The following is a 23,311-nucleotide window of genomic DNA, read 5'->3' on the forward strand; positions in this document are numbered from 1 at the left end:
ATTTGAAATGTTTTCAATAATTATTTAAATAAAATTAAATTTCATAAGAAATATAAATAATATAATACAGTGAAATTTAAACAAATGAATTGCAAAAACTAATCTATAATTTATTTTTTATGAATATTAACCTTAGTTTCAAGACATATTTAACCCTTTTCGAGGCAAGTGTAGTTAACTTTGAAGGTGTGTATTGGATGTGAGTGCTTTTGTGTTGCATTCTGGATTCTGGAGCATGCCTGGGCCCGGTCCAAAATCCATTTTGCTGCCCGTTAAGCTTTGCCCCAAGGTCTCCTTTGGCCAACAATGACGCACTGACGCGTCGGTCCCCGGATTGTGTCTTGGTAACACGAAACCCGACAGTCACTTTCCAGCATTTTGTGTGGCAGCCGCATGGTTCTCGTTCCTTGTGCCTCATCGACCGAAAATCTAAAATCCTCAGTCCCCGCATCCCCAATACCGCCGCCTCTCTATTCCCTGGAGTTGAGGAGGCGTGGCACTAACCCAAAAATCAACTGCAAGGAAAGCAGCTAACGCGTTTCACTCAAGTGCAAATGTGTGTTGGCCAAGCGGCTGCAATGCATTTACATACTGCCATTTGGGGAATAGAAAGGAGGAGTTTGTGGCCCACGACTGGAGAATACTCTTATGGATAAGAAAATTATATGAAAACATATTAATAAAAGGGATTCGATTATTGAATAATTATTTTCTTGGTAGTCTTTGTAATACGATTTAATTTTTAAGACTACAACTTTAGAACCTTTTAAATTTACTTTAATTTTAATAAATTCTAAACGAAAAATGGCTTGTTTTTAAATAATATCAAGTTCCCAAAGTTTAGCTTTAAACCTTGAAAAACATCCTGATCAAGCTTATGCCATGCTAATGCTATCAAACTTTATGCAATTTGGGTATGGAAAACGCATTTAAAATGTTATTTTTCCCTGGCATTCGCTGCTGCCATAGCTTTTCATAGTTTTCCATTTGCAAGGGACCCATTTCAGTTTCATTTTTTCTATTTTTCATTTTTTTTTTTGCGCAATTTTATTGTTCTTGGCTGAAGGTTACTGTCGGAGCAGCAACAGCAGCAGCATCAGCGGGCAGAAACAATAAGCAAAACTTGCACTTTCATGCAACGCACACACTGACACACTTCTCAGTGCCCCCTCGACGTGCCACGCCCCCATTTAAGTACGCCCACCGAGCAGCTCCCTTGAATCCTTTGGCAGCCATATTAACATTGTTGTTCTGACATTTTTCATTGCATACGCCGCGGCGCTTGCATTTCAAATATGTTTGTATTTCGTACTTTGCCAAGTCATCATCATACCTAGGCAGGAATATTCCAATTTATTACCTAGCAAGGCACACGGGAAAAAATTGCAAATAATTGACAAGCTGTATATGTAAAGAATTTAATATGTGGGATAAATTTTTTCTGTTATGTGTTTAGGCTGCAGTTTGTTTTTGGATAAATAGAATTTTCTTAGGGACGTGGAATATATGTTATTATTATTATTATTAGTTTTTAATGGTATAATAAATTTTAAAAAGTGCGCTTTATTTTATATAAATAATTTTAAAAATATTTTTGAAACAATATTGTGACCTACAATTTTTAAATATTTATTTTTTTGAGTTGAATGTTTGTTATTAAAATTAACATAATTTTCGTCAATTACTTTATAAAAATATTCCTATCAAATATAAAAACTTTGGCTTTAGGGTCTCTAAAAACTGGTGCCTTATACGACATAGGGACGGACAAACAGACGGACAGACAGAAGGACAGGCGGACAAGGCATATTTGGTGCTCCTTGTTCCCCATGACCAAGTTTATTAAAGTCCTTAGAATATTTCTAAGTAAATTATCATAAATCCTTTAGAAATATTTTTCTTAAAAGAACAAAATTTAATAAAATTAATAAAATCCTAAAAATTTATTTTCTGTGCCACAACTACAGACACAGAGTCACACGAAAACATACAGACACACGCACTTTGGAAGGGTGGCAGCAAAGGCAGGGGCGGCGGCACTCGGTGGAAATATATTTATTACACATGTTGAACAATGTAAGCACAAGTTTTGCTGCTCATTTGGCCGATGGTCAACAAGCAAATGCCTTGTTAACCATTATGGGCCATGTTTTAATGTGGCAACACACACAAAGCGACAAACAACAACAACAACAGCGACATGGAGAAGAACGCCAGAAAAAAACGACAATAACTTTTCGCATTAAATGAATGCCAAGTGGCATTGAGACAGCGAGGTAAAGGAAAAGCTGCGGAAAACCAGAGGGGGGAAAAATTGCGAGCCGAAACAAAAGAAGGAAAAAGTTTGGGTTCTTTTTTTTTCAACTTTTCAACGCGGAAATTAATAACAAATTGCTTTAAGCCACCATGACGATTACGTTGTGCTCTGCCTATACGTTATAGTACTGACATTTTGTCTTTTTTTTGTGGAATTTGACTATTTTAAAGGGAAATCGAGTAAGTATTTTAGGAAATATATACATATATATTTATTAAAATTTATAGAAATTGTATAAAGGCTTAAAATTTAATTTAAAATAATTTAAGCATATTTATATATTTTTTATAAAGCAAAATACTTTTTGTATAAATAAAATTTGCAATTTAAAGGATACAAATATGAATATTATTATTATTATTTTGCCAACTCTAACTCTCCCTTGATAACCAAATCCAAAGTATATATAAACACACATCTCCTTTCGTTCGCTTCTTTTTCTTTCCTGGTAACGACTCAAGTTAAGCGTGGCGGCCGAAAAAAAACTTTTTTCCAGCACAATAAACACTTCATTCTGCACTTGAGTTAATTTATCAAGAAAGCCGAAAGAGAACGCATACATATGTTAAAATTATTGAAAAAGTTTCAAGTGCCAAATGGCAGAAGCAAAAGATGATGTTGATGGCCATGATGGCTTTTCATTAAGCCCAGGGAGTGGCTCTTGGTAGCAGGAGGAGAAACGAGGAAGCAGAATCATCCACTGCCGGACCAAAGCAATTGTTGTAGAACATGAATAATGCATGCTATAAAAGTTGTATGGAGGAAATGCACGAAAAAGGAAAATGCTCCACCACCACTGAAAATAAACAAACGAGGACTAGCAAACGTAAAAAAAAAGTTGACAACAAATCAGCAGAAAAATAATTAGAGCAAGCTGGTAAACCAACCACGGCTGCTGACTTTCAATTTTTTCTAATTGGAATAGAGTCAATTCTTAGCATCGATTAAAATTATGTTTTATAATTAAATAAAATCGAATATAAACAGTAAAAATATAATTGGTAAAATGTGATTATCTAAATATTTATACTTCATTTAAGCAGTGAAAATTCAATCATTAAAAATTGCTCTTTAATATATTTTTTGTTTATTTAAGTGATGAAAATTAAATCGAAAAATTTTTATTTATAAAATGGAAGCATGATATTTAATATATATTTTGTTATGCATTTATATTTCACTTAAGAAATACAAATTAATTGGTTATAGATTTACTTATATAACATATAGGAGCCATTTTAAGATTTCTTTAGTTAAGATTCCTCATCCCAACTCTTAATTTCTACCCAAAGATAACATTAAATTCTCATCACATATAATTCATATAATTTTCTGTTGTATTGAAAAAATAAGGGTAGCTTAATGTTTAAAATTATAAATTAAAGAATACCCTAATGTATCTATTCTTAGCTAAGTGCTACTTAAATTTAAAAAATTTCCAGCTGCTCCTTGGTGTCGTGTTTTGCTTCTGAGCTTCGCTCTCGATGAGCTCCACTCCACTTCCTTGTCCTGTGGCCGTTATCCCTGCTCCTGCTCCTGCTGTTCAATAAACTGTAATTCGTGCGCCACTTTCATGTGCATTCATTTGTCGCCATGTTCCCTCAGACACTCACTCCAACTCACACACAGACTCTGCTTCAGCTTCAGCACTCAAATGCACACACACACACACACACCCAGGCCAGGCAGAGTCTGTGCTCGGCGTACATGGCGTATGAGTGACATTTAATTAAAATTTATGTAGTCTAAAAAGGCAAAAATTTTTCTAGAGCCAACGAGGAGAGCGCTGCTGCTGCCTGTTCAAATTTATGCAACGCACCATTTTGTTTGAGTTGTATTAAATGTTCGCAGTTTTGCCGACCGGGTTTTCTGGTAATCATGTGTAAATTTGTTTTTACACCCATTACAAGTGCAGGTCGCCCCGCTAACCGGGGGTCCTGTGAAGCTGAGGACAACGGACACATAATCAAATATTTAAATGGAAAATTGCACTTTTGCCGTGGAAAGTGAGTGCAAGTTTACGTTTTCCATGTTGCTTTGCCATAACAAATGAGTGAAGTTTAATTTAAGTTTCGGTTTTGGTTCAAATCTTTAGTTTGGATCTTAGCTATTTCGAAAGATTGGGGATAAACAAAAGAGTTGTAGCTCTATTTTTCATTTCATTTGAGTTCCTGTTATCTTTTCTTTTTTTAAATTTATACATAGAAATATTCATAGTACACAAACAAAGTTTTGTAGGTTGAATATACTATTTTTGTGGGTTGAATTACAGTAAAATTACTGTCAATGTATTTTGTGGTTTGATTTTTGTCCGTACGAAACTGTTGTGACAGCCAATTAAAGTTACGCTTATGTTCCAAATAAAGTGTAAAGACTGTAAAATACTGTCAGTTGCAGTCAAGATACTGTTCGATTTACGTAGCTCAGAGGGACAGAAAGACAGACAGAAAGAGAGAGAAAGAGATGCATAGTTAATACTGTACAGTGAAACTGTAAATTATTGTCTTTCACCAATTTCGTATGTTCGAACCTTTTTACTGCAGAATCGTGGTTGGATATACTGCAGAGCAGTAACGGCGTTACGTCGTTATACTGTAGTTTACAGTAAAATCAATCAATGAACTTAGGTTGGATCATTTTGACTGCGAAATTGGTTGGATTTCCTTCAGAAATTTTTTCTGTGTATTCGTATTTTATGTTGAGCTTGGAATATACTTATACAAATTATTTAACTCTCAATCAAAAGACGTATTTTATGCAATTGTTTAATTTATTTAAAATCCTTATTTTAATTAATTTACAAAATAACTCTTAATTGTATCACTTGAGCTGTTCTTATATTAACTTGTTTTTCGCTTTCCTCATTTGGCTGCCTTGGTTGCCAGCTTCTTTTTGTTCATCATCCATTGCTGAAATTGCATTTTCCGATAATGCAAATGTCGCTGAAGACTCTTCTTGAAGAGCGTCTCCCTGGCCAAGATCTCCAGATCCTCGAAGCTGCACTGCCTTATATTCTGTTTGGTTTTGGCTATCAATTCGCTAGTCAGGTGAATTTTGGTCACGGAAACACGAGAAACGTGAACTTTACGGCGTCTCAGCTCCTCGCGGTGCAGAAACATCGCATAAGCAGCGGTGGGAGAGCGAGGAGGTGAATCCCCAGAGCTTTCAGCTGAATCCTTGGCTGGCTGTGAAGCATTTTTATGCTGAATTGGGCACATCTTGGCTGTTGGATTGCTAAACTGCGTTTGCTGGTTGCATCAGAATTTCGGCTCTATTTTATACCCAACTTTGCATTCTGACCTGCCCATTCATGAGACCCATAGTCGCAGGTCAATCGGGTGATTTGACCTGCATTTTGTTTTTTTCTCGCTTAGATTTTTTACAGCTCGCGGCTGGCAGTGGATTAAAAAAATGTAATCCCATTCATTACCTAAAAAGTGCGGTAAAGTTGTAAAAATAGCTTGCATTCTGGCTCGCTAATCCGGATATACAGCCAGGGATTAGGTCCGAACTAAACTGTTTATGGGTCAGAAGACCGATGATGGTCCTGTTCTGGCATGTTCTCGTTTGTCCTGGCTTGTTTTACTTCTGCTGTGCGGTCTCATCGATTCTCTTCTCACTTTGCATGATGTTAATCCTTTTTGCCGTTGTCCTTTGGCCACCGATGCCAGCAATTAGCGTCATAATGAAGCCACGACAGCTGATAGCCTTTCCCGAGATTCACTCTATTTTGGGAAATTTTACATTTTGAGAAGGGGTTGAAAAACAGCAGCCAGAGGCGGCAGTGAGAGGGGTCTCCTCCGTATGGCCCACGGCCAGCACAAATGACCAGCTGACCCAATTTGTAAACAGCCAAGCCAAATATTTGACTTTGATCGCCGGCCGCAACCGCAACTTCTTTATTATTCGACAGAAGCACAGTGGGTTGTAAGAGATTTTTCACTTTTTTAGGGGTTTTAATTAAGAATTTTATTCAAAAAAGACATTAAAAAGCTTGAGATATATAAATATATTTTAATAAATTTATTTCTCTATAAAAACCTTATTATAAAATATATTTTCATTAATATTTTATAATTTTTTGTTACTTTCAACACATTATTCAGTTTTTTTTAAGATTTAAAAATTTAAGAAAGTCAATAAAGTCCTTGAAATATATGTCTGTATCTCAATTTAATTTTAAGTAATACAATTAATTTAGAAATATGCAAAGTTAATCCGCGATTTTATAAAGTATACAAGAAATACAAGTTGAAGAAACTTAACTACAACATCGAGTTTCAAATTTAAATAATCCCATCTCTCGACTCATTCCACTGTGCCACGCCCGTTGTTGTTTTTTCATAAATTTATGCTTAAGGGCAAAAGGGCGATATAAACTCATTACATTGGCTTGACTGCTGTTGATGTTGTTGCCACTTTTGATGGGGCTTCCATTGCTTATATTCCGGGCATTTTCCATCCGGAATATTTGGCGTTCGCTTTTGGGGTTTCATTATGAAAAGGGTTGTGTTCAAGCTCAGGCTTCTATGTATGAGCGAAAATCACAACATTTTAATCTCATAATCTGAATTTATGTGCCGACTCAATTTCGTTATACTTAACGACATTTTATGCGATTATTTTATGCAGGCAGCAGCCAAAACTGAAGGAGCTCAAGGGAATCCCAGCGCCAGACTAGCTATGACTACATATATGTGTGAGCTCCCTTTTCTCCTCATACAAACACTTTGTGGTTAAGCTGGCACCCTTCAAGTAGAGGGGAGTTGGGTAGAAATGCACTTGGAGAAATTATATTAAAAAAAAAGTGATTAGATTTGATGTTTTAAAGAATTTATTTCACAGCTAGTTTGTACTTTTACTGCTATCAAAATGCCAAAAAAGCTTGTCTATAATGTGATCCAAAATCCCTATAAACTTCTCGTTTACTATTTTTCTCCCAGTGCCACCGTTAAGTACATCCAATATGTGAAAGATCCAGTGCATGTGTGCGCGTATGAGTACTTGAGATTTTCTATGGTCGCACAAAACACATTAGTTAAAAGTACTGACCAACAAAGCCACTAACAAGCTGTTGGCCAGCAACTCCCCCGATAAAAGCCCCTCTCTGCGATGGCCTCATAACACCACACACTATATATACCCATTTTCTCCGCATTTCCCCCACATTTTCTCGTGTTTTCCACCCCACTCACACACAGTATATTGGAGTGCCATTATGTTGCGCTTTACTTTTTCCATCTTCTCCGACTTCATCGCCTTCGCCTTGCTGTGGCGTCAATCTCGATGATGCCACCACCGCTCCTCTGGTGTGTCGTCAGCAGTTTGTCCGGGGGTAAAGTTTTTTAATAAACGCATTTAAATGAATTGATGTATGGGCGAGTTATTCTGGGTAATTTCTCATCGTTTAATATGAAACAAGTTAAGGTTGTGTTCTCATTTCTCCCTCAGTTGGCTTCATTGCCCGTACCTTCGTATATCACACAGCAAAAGAATGAAATTTACAAAAAAGAAAAAGGGGAACAAAAAATATCAAGGAAAAGTGAAGAAAGGAATAAAAGTTGTGCAATTCTTAAAACTAAAAATGGAGGCAAGTTTTCGCTTTAAAAAAAATTGTACAAAAGCAATTTGCAACTTAACTTTAAAAGGTATCAATTTAAATTTAAGTTTATGAGTTGAGAAAAGATAATGTTATCCTGTCCTATATTTCATTTACTGTATTTGTTTGTTTTATCAAAAAATACTCTCAAATAAATTCTTAAGCTATCCTAACATTTTTCTTAATTCATAAAGCTTTTTTCTGGTTAAATTTTATCAAAATATATAGATTTATTTCTAACTAATTCTAAACATAGTTTCGGTTTTGTAAAGAATGTATCCTTTTTGGTTTATCGTTCAAATTGCATTTAAACCAAAGTCTTAAATTCCAAGCCAAGAGCATGACATATTTAACCAAATTGCTTGCATTTCAAAATTTATGTGCAAGGAAAGAAAGTTCGTACCGTCGCAGTTTTGAGGAATATGGGCCGACAGTTTTCTTTATACAACAATCCAAGGACTTGCCTCTTTTCAATTTATATTATTTGTTTTGTCTTCGTCTCTGTCGCACTTTTGACTTTGTCTTTTATTTATACAAATTGCTTTTGTTTTTGGCTCTCAACTCGGCTGCCTGGTGCCTTGTTTATTCAGCTCGGTTTTTGTTGTTGTCTTGCCATCAATTCGCCTAAATATTTATGCTTTTATACATATTTCTTTTTGTGGCTAAAAATTTTGTGCATTCGTTTCGCTTTCCATCAGTTCCTGGTCGTTGTGGCCCGTCTATTGACGCCATGGTAGCCATTCTGCTTGGTGCCCGCCTTGCGATTACCATTGCTGGAGCTCGAGTTTGAGTTTGAGTTTGGATTGCTGGCCAAGTCCACATCTGTTTCGGCCACGATTGGCGGGCCCCAAGAAACTTGTCGCCGCACTGTTGCCGGTCCCACTGCTGCTGCTGTTGCTGCTGTTGCTGCTGCTGTCCCGGCAGGACCTCCATTTCCCCCGGATCCTGGCTTGCGTCGCTTGGAGCTGGCTCCTCTTTGCGGCAGTTGTCGCTGCTGTTGCTGCTTTTGAATTTCATGTTGCTGCTGTCAAAGTGCAGAAATATTTCGAATTGCTTTTTATTAAAAACTTTATCCTTGCGTTTTAAATATTTCATTATTTTTTTGTTGGCTGCAGTAAAGACATTCCTTTGAAAACAATTTTTCTTTGATTAGTTTTGTTTTGTGGCATGCATTGACATACCTTCATGCATAGTTTAGTCAGCTCTTTTTTAATTAACATGCGCGAAAGGACGAAATTCCTTTCACATATTGCTCACTTGTTAGTAATTCCATTTGCATATTTGCTAAATTCGTTCCGTCTGCTTTTCGGAGGACTTTATTGTTCGCTTGAAATTTCCCAGAATTAAGGACACCCATTGAAGTGTGGCATATCAGATGAAGCCCCAGAGAGACTCATTGTTCACTTGTTGAGCAATTATTTTGTTACTCGTTTCTATTGTATTTTTAACAAACACAAAACTCAAAAGGATATACATTTTATGAGAATATAAGCCTGGGCTAATTAAAATAAAAAAAAAACTGAATAATATAGAATGTTTTGGTTTGCTTTTTGTATATTAATAAGTCCTAGATGGCTAGGAAAATATTATTTACACTCTTTAGCTTTAAAAATCATTCAAGAAAATATTATTTATGCAATATTTACTTAACAAAAAGTATGCTTTTCCTCCCAGTAAATAACTAACTAAAAACCAAATGATTTCCTTGATTAAAAGTTACATCAAAATGGTTTACCTTTAAGCAAATATCACAACCCCTTCTTTTTTAGTTATTTATTTTATACTTTGATTTACACATCATTAGCCCGCTTCGACTTCTTTGCCTTCATTAAGATTTATAGAAAACTTGAGGGCAAAATCTGTTGGATGGTCCCTGCATGTGGGTGTTGCTTCTCTTTTTTTTTGTGTGTATTTTATGGGTGCATTTTCTGGGTGTTCTTTGGGGTGTTTTTGGTTGTCGTCTTGCTGCTTTTTGGTTGTGCAGACTTTGTTGTTGGTTGAACTGCAGCTGTGTGTGTGTGTGTGGGCTGGGGTTTCGTTTTTGCATTCTAAGCTCGTAATGAGTTTCACCGCAGCATTGTGGTAGCTGGCAAAGTTAAGTGCGTGCTGCGTTTGCGGCAGGCCCAAATGAACAGCAGTAGTTCGTGGTGAAGGAGCGGGGCAAAAAACCGGGAAAAGCGCCGAAGAAACGGAGCAGCAGAAGATGAAAGAAAAGTGCAAAGACGCCCACAAACATTTCTGAATAAAAAAAAAGAAGGAAACTTGGCATGCATGACAGGAGCAAAAGCAGCAACAGCCACCAGCTGAGGCACTTGCACTTTTTTGTTGCTGTTCAAACAAAAGATGCAGCTTTCACTACAGTAGAGATTGGGTATAGCTGATTTTTATAATTTATAGGATATTTGTTGAGCTATATTTATATATTAAACATAATTATAAAATATGAAAAGCCACAATATCTTTTGAAATGTTTTCTAAGCTCTTGTTATTCAGAGAAAAGGTGAACTTCAAAGATCAACTTTCTAATCTTAAATTGTAGAAAACAATCCTCGTTCTGTATTTAATATAAGGAAAATAGAATCAATAATTATTCAAAAATCCAATTAAAATGAAAGCAATTAATCATTATTAATTTTTAAAAGTCAATGCTCGTATCCCTTACCCATTTTCCCTGATATTTCCCAGAATATCGAGCACTGTATTAACCTCTTTCGAAGAGGCTGGCAAACCCCATCTCAACCTCCTCCTTTTTTGGGTAAGCGAAACTTTTTGATTTTGAGGCAGGAAAAAAGTTTTGAGTGCGCTTCAATTTCGGTTGCTTTGCAATCAGGCTCGCGTAGACGCCGCAAGTCAAGTGGAAATGTGGAAAATTCAGGGAAGGCGCAGGGGGGACGTGGCCTAGACAATGCCACACGCACTTTCCGCTCTCTCTGCAAAACTTTCGCCATTTTTCGGGTGTCGCTGTCGCCGTTGCCGTTGCCGTGGGAAAAACTAGGAAAATTCATCGCCAGATTTGAATGTGCAGCGATTGGCGTCGGGGAAAATTCAATTTGGCTGCAGCTTAAGCTCAGACAAAGTACATGCTAAGTAAGCTCAAAAGTAACATGCGACCCGACCCCGACCCCGCGACCCCTACTCCCCCCATTCGCTTCGATAGACACTTTGCCAGCTAAAACTACATAAAAGCCAATAAGTTCAATATTTTGCTTTTCCAATTTCCTATAGAAAACTGGGCGACGGAAAAAGGGAGTTCGTAGTTCGAGCTTCGAGCTTCGGTGGAAGTTTGTTTTTGGGCGTGCCGAAAAGTCGATGCAAAAGTTGAAAGTTCTTGCCGCGTTTGTTGCTTAGTTGAAGGTTTTGTCTTAAGTTTCTGGCCGAAGAGTTTTTGGTCACCCCGCATGCATATACAATCTATATAAATCATGGACACGGCACTTGATAAGCAAGAAGACCGAGATATATAGCTTCTTCACTTGGGAAAATTTGGGAATTCTTTGGGGCTTTTTTACTTAAAGCTTAGAATATTTTTTCTTAAAGAAGATTAAGATGAGTGCCCTTTCTCTTGAGTAATTATGTTTAGTCGTTACGCATCTTATTATTTATATTCACTTTGGTAGAATTAGAAAAGGAGAAAATATTTTCAGACGGAAGTCATAAGATGCTAAGAAAATAAGATGAGTGCCCTTTCTCTTGAGTAATTATGGTTAGTCGTTACGCATCTTATTAATTCTACCTTGGTATAATTAGACAGAAAACTAATATCTAACCCAATAACATTTACATTTAAAATTTATTAACTTGATTCCTAAAATGATGTTCAAAATTCCTAAATTTATTCCGAGTGCTGGCCCATCTTGGACCCATAAATTGTGGTCTGCAACAATTGTTATTCTTAGCCTAAAGTTCATCACAAAATGAAGTTTTTCTGCTGAGATTTTCCCCTGCTTCTTGACCGTTTTTCTTCTCTCCTTTTTCCCTGCTTTGCCTTAACGCATATTCATTTGGCAAATGTCCTTTTGGCCCCCTTCTGTTAACAAAAGAAAGCAGTTGCAATAAGCTCGTCCCCACCGAATGCAGTTCAATTTATTTTTGTGCGGAGGTATTTTAACTTTTGTGCTGTGCAGAGCACTTTTTCTATTAAATAACATTTTAGACAATTGGCTTGGCTCCGGCAAAAAAAAAACCAAAACCGAAAAGGGGGAGAGTCTGCCGCTGGCAAGAAATTGCATTGATGCCGCTTAAGAAATTGTCCTGGCCACAACAGCCAACCGAAAGGATTCATTTTTCTTTTTTTTACCCCAGCTAACAAAGGAAAAAGAATTGGCCAATGTACAAAGGGGGAAAAAGAAAGGAAACGCGGCGAAGAAACGAAGACAAGGAAAAACCACACACCACATAAAAATCGAAAAGTTTCGCAGGGCATGTAAAAACTATCAAGTGGCCGGCGTTTAAGAGTTCCCTTAACACATATTAAATTGTTCAAGCTGCAAAAGTGTAAGTATTATGTTCTAGCTTGAAGAGCAGGACCCTTAAATGGAATTAAAATTAAATATTTAGGGTTTAGAATAGAGAGATAAGCCACCAACGCTTAAGGTGTTTTAGCAAAGTGAATTACAATTAATTATTCAAAGGATATGCAAGCATAATTTATTTGTAGATATTTTTCAAAGTCTATTAACCATATTTTATGAAATATTTTCTGGGAACAACTCTTTAAAGCGCCTTCGCTGCAATTAATTCATTTAACTTGATAGTGCCAATAATCGGCTTACACAATAATTGAGAAATAATTGAATTGACTTGATTGGCAAAAGCTTTGTTCTGGCCAAAGTCTATTGCCGGTATTCGTTTCGTTCATATTGCTTTAAGCCAATTGTGAAAAGGTACTCATTTCCATTTTTTCTGACCATTTTTGTTTCGCATGCCTATGGTTGGTTTGTGTTAAATTTAATTAAACAGTCACACACTAGTCGCATTCAATATAGACAATTATAATACAACACAGACGAGCGTAACCATTATATTGCAATTATCGATTAAATATTAAAAAAAAATCACCAGGCAAAATGTTTGTCGTCATTCAATTATGCAAACATAAAGTGAAGAAAATATTTTCACATGTTTTGTTTATTTAGTTAAATTTAATTAAATGCAATTTAATTAAATGGAACATTCTCTGGAGTTGATGTTGGCCGCCAGGCAGATACACAGGCAAACTGGGCAGAGCAAACAAGTTAAAACGCTTTACTAAGGCAATATTTATGGTAACTTAGTAGGGTCATGCAAATAGTTTAAAATTAGGAAAGTGTGTAGGTATCGTTATTTAATAATAAAATTAGTTTGTAGTTAAGTAATAAGCTGATAAAAGCTTAAGATATTAGAAACTCAAGAGTTCAATGGTTAATGAATTTTTATAATTATTATTAATATTTTTAAAAAATAATTATAAATGGAATAGGTTTTAAAATTACTTGGTATTACTCCTACCATTTGTTTTATTTTATTTAAAATTATGTTAACATTTTAAAATGAAAAACACTTAGACTTAAGTATGGTTAATTATTCATTTAATAACAACAGAACATAGAAATTATAATCCTAATTCAATTTTTATTTTCTAAACAAATAAAAATGAATAAATCAACATAAACTAAAATATAAATGAATACTAATTTTAAGTGTTTTTCCTTAAAAAAATGCAATGTAAAAGATAGTTATTCATTTATGTAATATCCAATTACATTTAAAGAACAATTTTTTGATCTTCTTTAATTAACAACTATTACAACTCGCATAAAATATTAAAAAAATTTTAAATTAAAAGAATCAATGATTTCTAATTAGTTATTAACCCCCGTATTGTTCAGAAATAAGATTTATTGCCTTGTTGAATATTAATACTCTGTTTTCAGCTAATCCCCAAGAGAAGTAATTACAGTTGCTTCCCGGCCTTCGTTGCCGTCGTGTGTTACCCTGATTGCACTTGACATTATAACGTTTTGTTTATCCAATGTCCTCCTGACTACTAATGTCCCCCGTGGACTGTCCAAATATTGGTACCCCAATGTGTGTGTGTGTTTGTCTTCGGGGATGTCCTTGTGATTGCAATTACAAATGATGCATTTTCATGCCTTACAGCTGTGTGTGCCTATGTATTTGCAGGCCATTTACTCGCTTACATTATGTAATGACATGCTCTTCCACTAGACTTTAGTTTATTTTGGGGTGGTGGGTGGTGTTGTGTGAGGTGTAGGTGTTATTTACATGCCAATGCCAAGGCCGCGTGTCCCTCAGCCCAACTCATGCAAATTGGTCTCGCTGATTGTGACGAGCGGCGCCATTCGGATAAGGTTTTCGGTAGATACATTGGGTACAGTGGGTACAGTGGGTCCTCTGCTTACCGGTAGACTAGGCACCTCCACTAGTACATCCCCTCCTCCCTGACTCAGGCCATCATTTCCTGTAGAAAAGAGTCCATTTTGTGGGGTGGATAGCGGTGTGGGAGGCTCTGTTGCAGGATCAGCTGCACAGAGGGGAAAAAAGATATTAAATTAACAAAACTTAAAGAAAGATTAAAGGAGAGTAAATAGTAAGTTATTAAAAATTACAGAACACATATAAATAATAAGGGGTAAACCTATTTACAAGTTAAATATATAGCCATAATTTTTCAAGTGTGTTTTGGTCAGGTCATATTTTAATGGATTTTCACTGATTTATGTAGACGCACCATTTGCCGAGGCATCCGTGGTATCCTTCGGCACCTGCTCAGGTGACTGAGACAGTGCATCTTTCACTTCACTGGAGGGGGTCTCCTTTTGCGTCTCCACCTTGTCGCCTTCCTTATCCACTGCCGTCTCCGCGGTGGCCGTATGCTCCTCCTCCTCTTCCTCCTCTTCAATGCGGGAGGCAATGTCTCCGTTCTTGGACAGGGCAGTGGGCGTTCCAGGCTGAGAAGGCGTGGCACTGCCGTTCTTTAAGATGCCCACCAAAGGGGCGCCATTGCCAGGCTTTTTGTCCTCCTGTGGCAACTGGGGAACACATTAAAAAATTAGAGATAAACAAGCAATCATAATTAAGTTTTAAAAATATTTAAAAATATATATTTTTTAAATTCCAAAAAGTGCTAAAAACATAGAAAATACTTTTAAAAAAAATGAAGTTTAAAATCTCTATAATCTCATTTAAAATATGCTAATATTTTTTTCAGTGCACCTGAGCAAAGGTAATTCAAAGTTAATGCTTGTTGAGTCCATTACTTACCGCCTTATAGGTATATGGCGGCAGACCGTTACCCGATCCCGCCGTCACCCCGCCCAACAAGCCAGCCTTTACACCTGGCGACTCGTGCATCTTAGTTGCCTGCTCCTTGGACCAGATGATGTCCTCGTCCGTTTCCCGCTCAATGCGCTTCTTGTAGGCCAAGTGGCTGCGATACACCTCCAGCAGGCAGCAAATCACGATGATGACAAAGACGCTGGTCAGCGTGAGGAAGACGACCTGCGTGGAGTCCTCCTGCTTGTTCTCATCGTACACGAATCTCGGAATGTAAGGGACACGGGCGGGCGGCTCCTCCACCCAAGGCTCTGGGATCTGGAAGACAGGTAGAGAGGGGAGAGAGGGGAGAAGATTGGAATTGGGATTGGGCATTCATTAGCACAATTTGTCGCCTGGTTGCCTTGGATAATCCGATTGTCTTACACTCAATGGGCACAACTGAAGGCACTTGGAAAAAGTGTTATTAAATTTGTTAAGCATTAAATTTTAAGTTATAAATATACATTGGAGTCCAAGCTACTTTTTTCATATTCTTTCAAGTTATCTATATAATTTAACAAATTTTTTATACGCACAAGATAATATTTTCTGAAGATAAGTTTTCTAAGTATTTCAAACTTTAAATTTTCACATTAAATTTCTTAATAAATCGCAAAATTTTTCCACTTTTAATTAGATTTCTCCCAGTGCCCTATTACTCACCATGCTAACGTTGACCATGGGCTCCTGTGTCGGCTGCTCGCTCACATCGAATTTGGCGTTGCATTGGGCGCTCCTCACGCCCTGCGGATTGATGACCGTTATGTTGTCGGCACCGGACTTTGTGAATAGCATGTACTCCTCGAGTGGCTTCATAACCTGCCCATTCACCTGTATATAGATGTCTGCCGATGGGAGGGAGGCAGGTGGCGTCCAGTTGGTTTACCCAATTTGCGGTCGGGGGGTTGAAATTTTCATTAGTATTGGTCATTAATTCAAATTGAAATGCAAATGTGTGCGGATGGCGAGTGGAAATTGGAATTGCTTTGGCTTGACTTGGCTGAAATTTCGGCTCGGTCTCCGAGCTTCCGAGGACCCCGTGGCACCCGTGGCAAGTCGTTCGTGCGTGTTTTATGCGCGTTCCGAAATTAGCAATAAAAATTTTAATGCCTATCGGTAAACTCCTACGAGGACCCAGGCTCTTTGATTTTGGTTTTCTGTTTTTTTCGAGGGGAAATTCTCTTTTGGCAAATTAATGGAATGTCCCAAGTATGTGCAAGGTTATAATCAAGGTCAAAGAAAGCTATTTAATTTCTTTTCGATTACATGGGGCTTACATATTGAGAGAAAAATATTTAATTAAAGTTTTAAAGATTATATTTTTGCATATAATTATTTTTAATAATTATTTTAAAACTCAAAAAAAAATTTTAGATAACTTTTAAGATCTTCCGATTTTTCTGGGTCGTTTTAAATTTAATTTTAAGCTGTAAATTACATTTAAAATAATTTAAAATTGTTTAATAAATAATAATATTTATTTTAAAGTTGATTTTAATTGCAAAACTGACCTGTCAACAAATGTAATACTCTCCTTAAATAATTGATTAAATCCAATATACATATATGCTTTCCTTTTATGGCCATATAAAATACTTAAAATATTTTATACAACTCCTAAATAAATATAATAAATACTCAGATATTTCTCGACTTATTTAAAATATTTGCCACTGTGCCAACGCGTTAAATATGCCTTGTTTTATGACCCACAACTATCGCCTTTCAGACGACTCTTTAATGGAATGATGATCGAGTACGACAAACGGTTTACGGCTCGCCCCCACATGTGGTCTCTGTGTGTGGGCGTGGCACTATAAACAGATGTTATATCAACTGGAGACCAAAGCGGGGGAATGTGCGGGATCATGGGTGAATTTTTAATCAAAGTGTTGGCCACTGTGCTGTGGTTTTGGAGTGGCAGCAAAGCAGCAATTTAAATATGAGCCACTGTAAATCTTGAGAGAAAAAACTGACAGAATTTATGGCAAGCGACGCCAACGGCCACGGAAATGACTTTTTATGGCAGCGAATAAATTTAATTTTTTGGTCAACAATGTGAAGCAGCAACACTATCCCCCCCACCGAAACATTTCGAGAGCTCAGAGTTGAGCTCAGTAAGTTCATAAAATTGCTGGAGTAAAGAGTAGGGACACTAGGAAAAATAACTATTTATGGAAGTTGTCTTTTTACCAGGATAAAGGAAATTGTATATCCTATATTGAGGTTACTTTTTAAAAGGAAATAACTTAAGTTTCTACTCTTCCTTCTATCTTAAAGACCCCTATTTAGATTTTACTTTCAATTTCCATACAATAATCTATTTAATGGATATCCCTAAAGCTACTTTACAATTTCTTTATGTTTTGTATTATTTTATATATTATTTTCCCTCATTTCCCTATTTTATCTCAGTGAATGAAATGCAGAGGGGGACGTCACTTGATGAGACCGAAAAGAAATTAATGGCGGACGGGGTTTAAATTTACGACACTCACTCGACAGACAGCCGCTGTAGCTCTTGAAGACGGCAAACCGCGAGTCTGTGCTGTTAATGCCACCGATCTGGACACGATTCGAGCCCGCCTCACCGCCAGTGGTCAGGACACGAGCGGCAAACTCCGTCAGCGGCACCTGCTCGCGATCTATATAGAGCTGTGCCTGGGTGCCATTTCTTACATAATAGATCGAGTGCCTGGCGCTGTTCAGGAAATTCCTATCGATCCTTGCGCCCACAGTGCGCCCATTGTCCCGGTCCTCCTCCAGCTGCAGGTAGCCATCGGAGGTGATGGCCAGCAGAAGGTAATAGCTACGCTCGGCCGCCGTCTGCATCAGCAGCATAATGCGGTTGGCGCGTCGCAGGTCGAAGGATGAGAAGGCCAGCTGCAGGCGGACATAGTCAACGCGACCCATGCCCGGCAGTAGTTCGAATTTGCGCTGCAACGTGGACTCGCCACTAAAGTCGGCTCCCTTCTCCTCGGAGCAGAACTCTCCCAGGAAGCTGGTGTGCTCACAGTCACAGGTCGAGACCTGCTCAGCGAAATGCTCCTGGCAGGTGCCGCCATTCTTGCAAGGCTCCGCATCGCATTTAATCTGGCAGTTGGGCAGAACGCCATCCTGGACTGGAATTGAGAGAAAGTATATTAGGGAGGTTGGAGAAAGTAATAGAGAATATTTGGGGGTATTTAATAAGAATAAAAATATATATTATTTAAAGTAAAAAATCAAGAAGTTCATCTTTATAAAAGACTCTCTATGTACCATATCAATCAGTTGTACATCTATATTCACTCTCAAGACCCTATACAACAACCTGTTCTCCTCCAAACTCCTCAATTTCCAGTCAAAGTATTTACTTTGACGGCGGTTGGGCTTAATCGCATCAAAGTCAGGTTGCAATTTCCGCGATGCGTGGCCGCATAAATCATACGCCATGTGGGCCGGCTGCTTATCGCATTGGCATTAATCTTGGCGCGGCCCCAAAGTGGCCAGGCCGGGCTCATCGTTCTCGTCCTGGCCCAGGCCATCATCTCCTGCTCCTGCACTATCGCCACTTTCGCAGGAGTCGCCAGCACTTAACGGAAATTGCATGCATATTAAGTTAGACGAGGCTCTCTGTTGCAACACAACCACAGATGCAACCACATAACCAGCCGCAGTCGCAACCGCAGACGCTGGAGTGGAGTGGCAGCGGGTGGCCCATGAATTAGAGTTGGAGGAGGAGTCGCCTGTTCGCCAAATGCCAAATGGCATTAGAAGCGACCCGAAACTGCACTCAGTGAAAATTGATTTATACTGCCTACTTACTGGGCGCTATATTCCTTTCATTGATTTCCGCCAAGTCGATCAACTGCGCTCCGATTTTCAAACCCCGCACACAACCGATGTAGCCGTCGAGAGCGGGTGCATCCACATTCGGTCGCAGCAAATTCGCCGGATCATAGCCGCCCACGTGGAGCTGGAAGTACTCGGTGGGCGGGGCTGGAGGACGGTGTGGCGAGAGAACCTCTGCAAATAAACAAAATCAAATGAGAAATGGTCGGGTGGCGAAAGGGTGTATGGCTTTTGGGTCTACAATGCACTGGGCAAAAGAAGCTATATGATTTCAATTGAAAAGCAAAATTAAATATCGAAAAAAGGTAATTATGAGGTTCGGGGTTTTTATACATATTAAAGTTCAGATACAATGCTTATTTCAATACTTAAAATTATTATTTAATTAATATTTAATTCAATAACATTTTTTACAGTGCAGAATTTTGGCTTTGGTTGCTTTATCTAAGCTCGCGTTTCTGTGTGTGTTCGTCTGCGGAAATGAGCCTTCATTGCCGTGGCATTTTGGGTTTTAGCCAGGCTACAGGAGACCCGGACACGTACCCTTATCCACACCCTTTCCAGCACTCCGGGCCACGGCCAAACCCAGGCCGTTTGAGGTTTAGGCCCATCAATTTCGAGTTTAAGTTTGTCTAATTGAAATGTTTGCCAGCCGACAGAGCGCGGCAATCTAAACTGAATCGGCCGAGGGCTGCATGCCGCAGTGCCAGGATTACAGGATCCAGTGTGTCCAGAGTCCATCTCTGGTTAACGCATTTAATTACAAAAGTGCTTATGTGTTATTCTGTGCAAAGTATTGACCAAATTCGAATTCAAATCGAAACGCAGTGCTTCGGAACGTGGAGTAATTATGATTGATTTTGCTGGCAAATCGCTTTGGCATTGAGTTACGGGCAATTTCATTGATTCACCCTCCTCTCTATTTTGGCAATTGCCAAGCTCAGAGCCTTTATGGATGGTAACTTTTCCATAAAATTCAATTGCTAGGTAAGTTACGAGCAATGAGAGTAGCTTTGAGGTGCAATCATTCCGGAATATCGTTGCCCAAAAGCATGTGTTTTAGATTTAATTGATGGGCGGTTGAGCGAAAAGGTTTTGAAAATAGTCTATACATTTTGATGATAGGTCAAGAGTAACTCTGGTGTTACCTTTTCAATAAAAATTATGTGTCTTTAAAGATATTTTGATAACAAATTGAATAATTAACCTTTAAAAAATAAAAAATGTCTCAGTAGCTAACTACTATCCACCCAGAAACTCTTCAAAAATATCATGAAAAACCTCCTCAAAAACTTATTCTAAAATAATTCTTAAAACATCCTTAAAACCCTTTTTAACCCATCTTTATAAAGTTAAAAAGCATCTCCTAAAGAACAACCTAAAAAACCTTTACAAAATTTTGTCAAAACTCCCCTTACAAATCTCTACAAAAACCTTCTCAAAATACTCTTCAAACGCCTTAAAAACCTCATAAAAAACCTCTTCAAAACCTCCTCAAAATCTTCTTAAAACACTCCCCAAAAACCTTTGCAAAATCCTTCTCAAAAGCCTTTTTATAAATCTCCAAAAAAATGCCCTCGAAGACATCATCAAAACCCTTCTTTACCTCTTTAAATCTTTTTACAAACTTTTTCAAAAACATTCTGAAAAACAACCTAAGAACCATCTTATTAAAAGCTACAAAGAAGCTGGTTTAAAAACGAACCAGAAAAAAGTTGATTACATAAATAAACTAAAAACACTGACCCAAAAACGGCTACAAAAATCCCAAAAATCTCACCAAAACCCTTATAAAATCCATTAAAAAAATATAATTCACAAATATTTACTTTAGTTTTATTTAAATACAAACTACTAAACTATTTGCCTAAAATTTGCTCTCCAAATACTTCGAACTCGACAATAGAAATCCGTTCGGATCATAATCAACTCGATATGCTTGCATTTTTCCGTTTAACAACAATTTCCGCATTCTATCTGCCATTGGAATACCGTTTAATTTACATATTGAGTGAACAAAGCGAGGAAAAAAGAAGAGCTTTTCAAATATCTACAAACTACAAAGCAACTCGTTGTTTTTATGCCACAGAGAAAAACTTTATCCATTCGCTTGGCGTTTATTTTCCAACAGTTTTCTAACACACTCACACACACGTTCATGTGCATTGCTGACTGCAAGGGAAAAAAATTCAAGTGCACATAATTTTGCCAATACACACATACAGGCAAAGGCACAGATTTTGTTTTTGGGCAAAATTTTTGGCATTTTTGCAGCTTAACTTGCTAAACTATTTGCAAATTGTCGGAGCAAAAACAAGAGGAACAACCCCCAAATAGGAAGCCGCGCAACCAGGCAACTGAAAAGGGTTGTGAATATATATATATATATATTTCGGCATTGTTGGTTCAATAACTCCTGGCAACATGAGCGTTGTTTGGGACCTGGGCAACTGGACGCCGGCGTGGCGGTTAGACAGTCACCAGACGACGTTCCGTTCGAGCGGTACAGCCCACACCATGTACGGTCGCCAGGCGGGCGGCGCCAATCAAGCGGGTGTATCCAATAGCACCACCACCAGCGGCGGTAACAGCGGAGCCGGAGGCGGCCAGGGACATGACAAGATGAAAATTGGCTTCTGCACGGATCTGGATAAGTCCGTGCTGGTCAATAACTTTGAGAAGCGGGGATGGCATCAGGTGAACGGCGATGATGACTGGCACTTTTACTGGGCGGGAGTGCAGACCTGCAGGAATATCTTCAGCGTGGACAGTGGCTATCGAATGCATGACAACCAGATGATCAATCACTTTCCCAATCACTACGAGCTGTCGCGAAAGGACCTGCTGGTGAAGAATATCAAGCGGTATCGCAAGGACCTCGAACGGGATGGCAATCCCTTGGCCGAGAAAACGGAATCAAACAACTCGAGTGGCACTAGGTATTTGTACTTGGACTTTGTCCCAACCACATTTGTCCTGCCAGCCGATTACAATATGTTTGTCGAGGAATACAGGAAGTTTCCGCTGAGCACTTGGATCATGAAGCCCTGTGGAAAGTCCCAAGGAGCTGGAATATTCCTCATCAACAAACTGTCCAAGCTCAAGAAGTGGTCCAGGGAGGCCAAGGGTCCATTTCATCCACAGATTGCCAAGGAGTCTTATGTAATCTCCAGATATATAGACAATCCCCTGCTGATTGGTGGCAAAAAGTTTGATCTACGCTTGTACGTCTTAGTGGCATCCTTTAGGCCTTTGAAGGCTTATCTCTTCAAGCAGGGATTCTGCCGTTTTTGTACTGTGAAATACGATACGAGTGTCACGGAGCTGGACAATATGTACGTCCATCTGACCAATGTCAGTGTGCAGAAACATGGCGGTGAATATAATACCCTGCATGGAGGAAAGTGGTCTGTTCAGAACCTGGCCCTATATCTGGAGGGAACCCGGGGAAAGGAGGTCACAGATCGTCTGTTTGGTGCTATATCCTGGCTCATAGTCCACTCCCTGAGAGCGGTGGCCCCGGTGATGGCCAGCGATAGGCATTGCTTCGAGTGCTATGGCTACGACATTATCATAGACAATGCCCTGAAACCCTGGTTGGTGGAAGTCAATGCCTCGCCCTCTCTGACTTCAACCACAGTCAACGATCGGATACTCAAGTATAAGCTAATTGATAATATCTTATCGGTGGTTCTGCCTCCGGATGGAGTGCCGGATGTGCGTTGGAATAAGGTACCCAGTGCCGATGCCTTGGGTAACTTTGAACTGCTCATAGACGAGGAGTTGGCTGCCCAGGATGAACAGCATCAGAATAGCAGCAATAATGCCCACACCAAGACCTCAAAGATGGGCAGTCGCTGGAAGTGACGAAAGTAGTTCCGGGGAAAGGGAATACCGGGGGCTCAAAAATAATCCAAATCCGAAAATATAAATAAAATATAAAACGAAATAAAATATCACAATATGAATTAAGAATTGAAATGGTGCCTATTTCTATATTTATATTTTAAATGAAAAATGGATTTTGAAGTTTGCATTGTGTGAAAAGCTGTCAAAAAAATACTTCTTTTGTTTTTTTGAAGTGGGTTTTGTTGATGGAAACTAAGAGTACTTGTGGCTAAGAAATTTTATGTGTATTTTTAGAGGAATATATAAACACGGTACACTAAAAAATCATTATTCATATGTTTTAGTCCTTAAAGCTTATTTATTTGTATTATTTACATTAATTATAATTTATATCT

General features: G+C 38.3%; 3 protein-coding genes across 7 annotated transcripts in view; 1 reads left to right on the forward strand and 2 right to left on the reverse strand.

Moving 5' to 3' along the window:
* Positions 1-23,311, reverse strand: part of axo (axotactin) — a 71,759-nt gene that overhangs the window by 1,301 nt on the left and 47,147 nt on the right. For 3 of the 5 annotated variants that reach the window (XM_017172909.3, XM_017172907.3, XM_017172910.3), the window contains exons 15-20: positions 19,041-19,241; positions 17,732-18,355; positions 15,897-16,078; positions 15,180-15,509; positions 14,647-14,947; positions 14,318-14,439 (exon numbers count right to left, since the gene is read on the reverse strand). In XM_017172909.3, the coding sequence (XP_017028398.1) occupies positions 14,318-14,439; positions 14,647-14,947; positions 15,180-15,509; positions 15,897-16,078; positions 17,732-18,355; positions 19,041-19,241 (1,760 nt within the window). Of the gene's footprint in view, positions 1-7,796; positions 8,941-14,317; positions 14,440-14,646; positions 14,948-15,179; positions 15,510-15,896; positions 16,079-17,731; positions 18,356-19,040; positions 19,242-23,311 lie in introns of those variants that run through there. The other 2 variants (XM_070284957.1, XM_017172908.3) reach the window with 2 other exon arrangements.
* On the reverse strand, positions 4,826-5,967 carry LOC108078826 (uncharacterized). The gene has a single exon (XM_017172913.3). It carries the CDS (start codon positions 5,533-5,535, stop codon positions 5,179-5,181), a length of 357 nt encoding a protein of 118 aa, XP_017028402.1. The 5' UTR covers positions 5,536-5,967; the 3' UTR covers positions 4,826-5,178.
* Positions 21,149-23,042, forward strand: TTLL1B (Tubulin tyrosine ligase-like 1B). Its single transcript, XM_017172911.3, has one exon. The coding sequence runs from the start codon at positions 21,492-21,494 to the stop codon at positions 22,932-22,934; it is 1,443 nt and encodes a 480-aa protein (XP_017028400.1). The 5' UTR covers positions 21,149-21,491; the 3' UTR covers positions 22,935-23,042.

The sequence above is a fragment of the Drosophila kikkawai genome, chromosome 3L, assembly GCF_030179895.1.
Source record: "Drosophila kikkawai strain 14028-0561.14 chromosome 3L, DkikHiC1v2, whole genome shotgun sequence".
Classification (NCBI taxonomy): Eukaryota; Metazoa; Arthropoda; class Insecta; order Diptera; family Drosophilidae; genus Drosophila; species Drosophila kikkawai.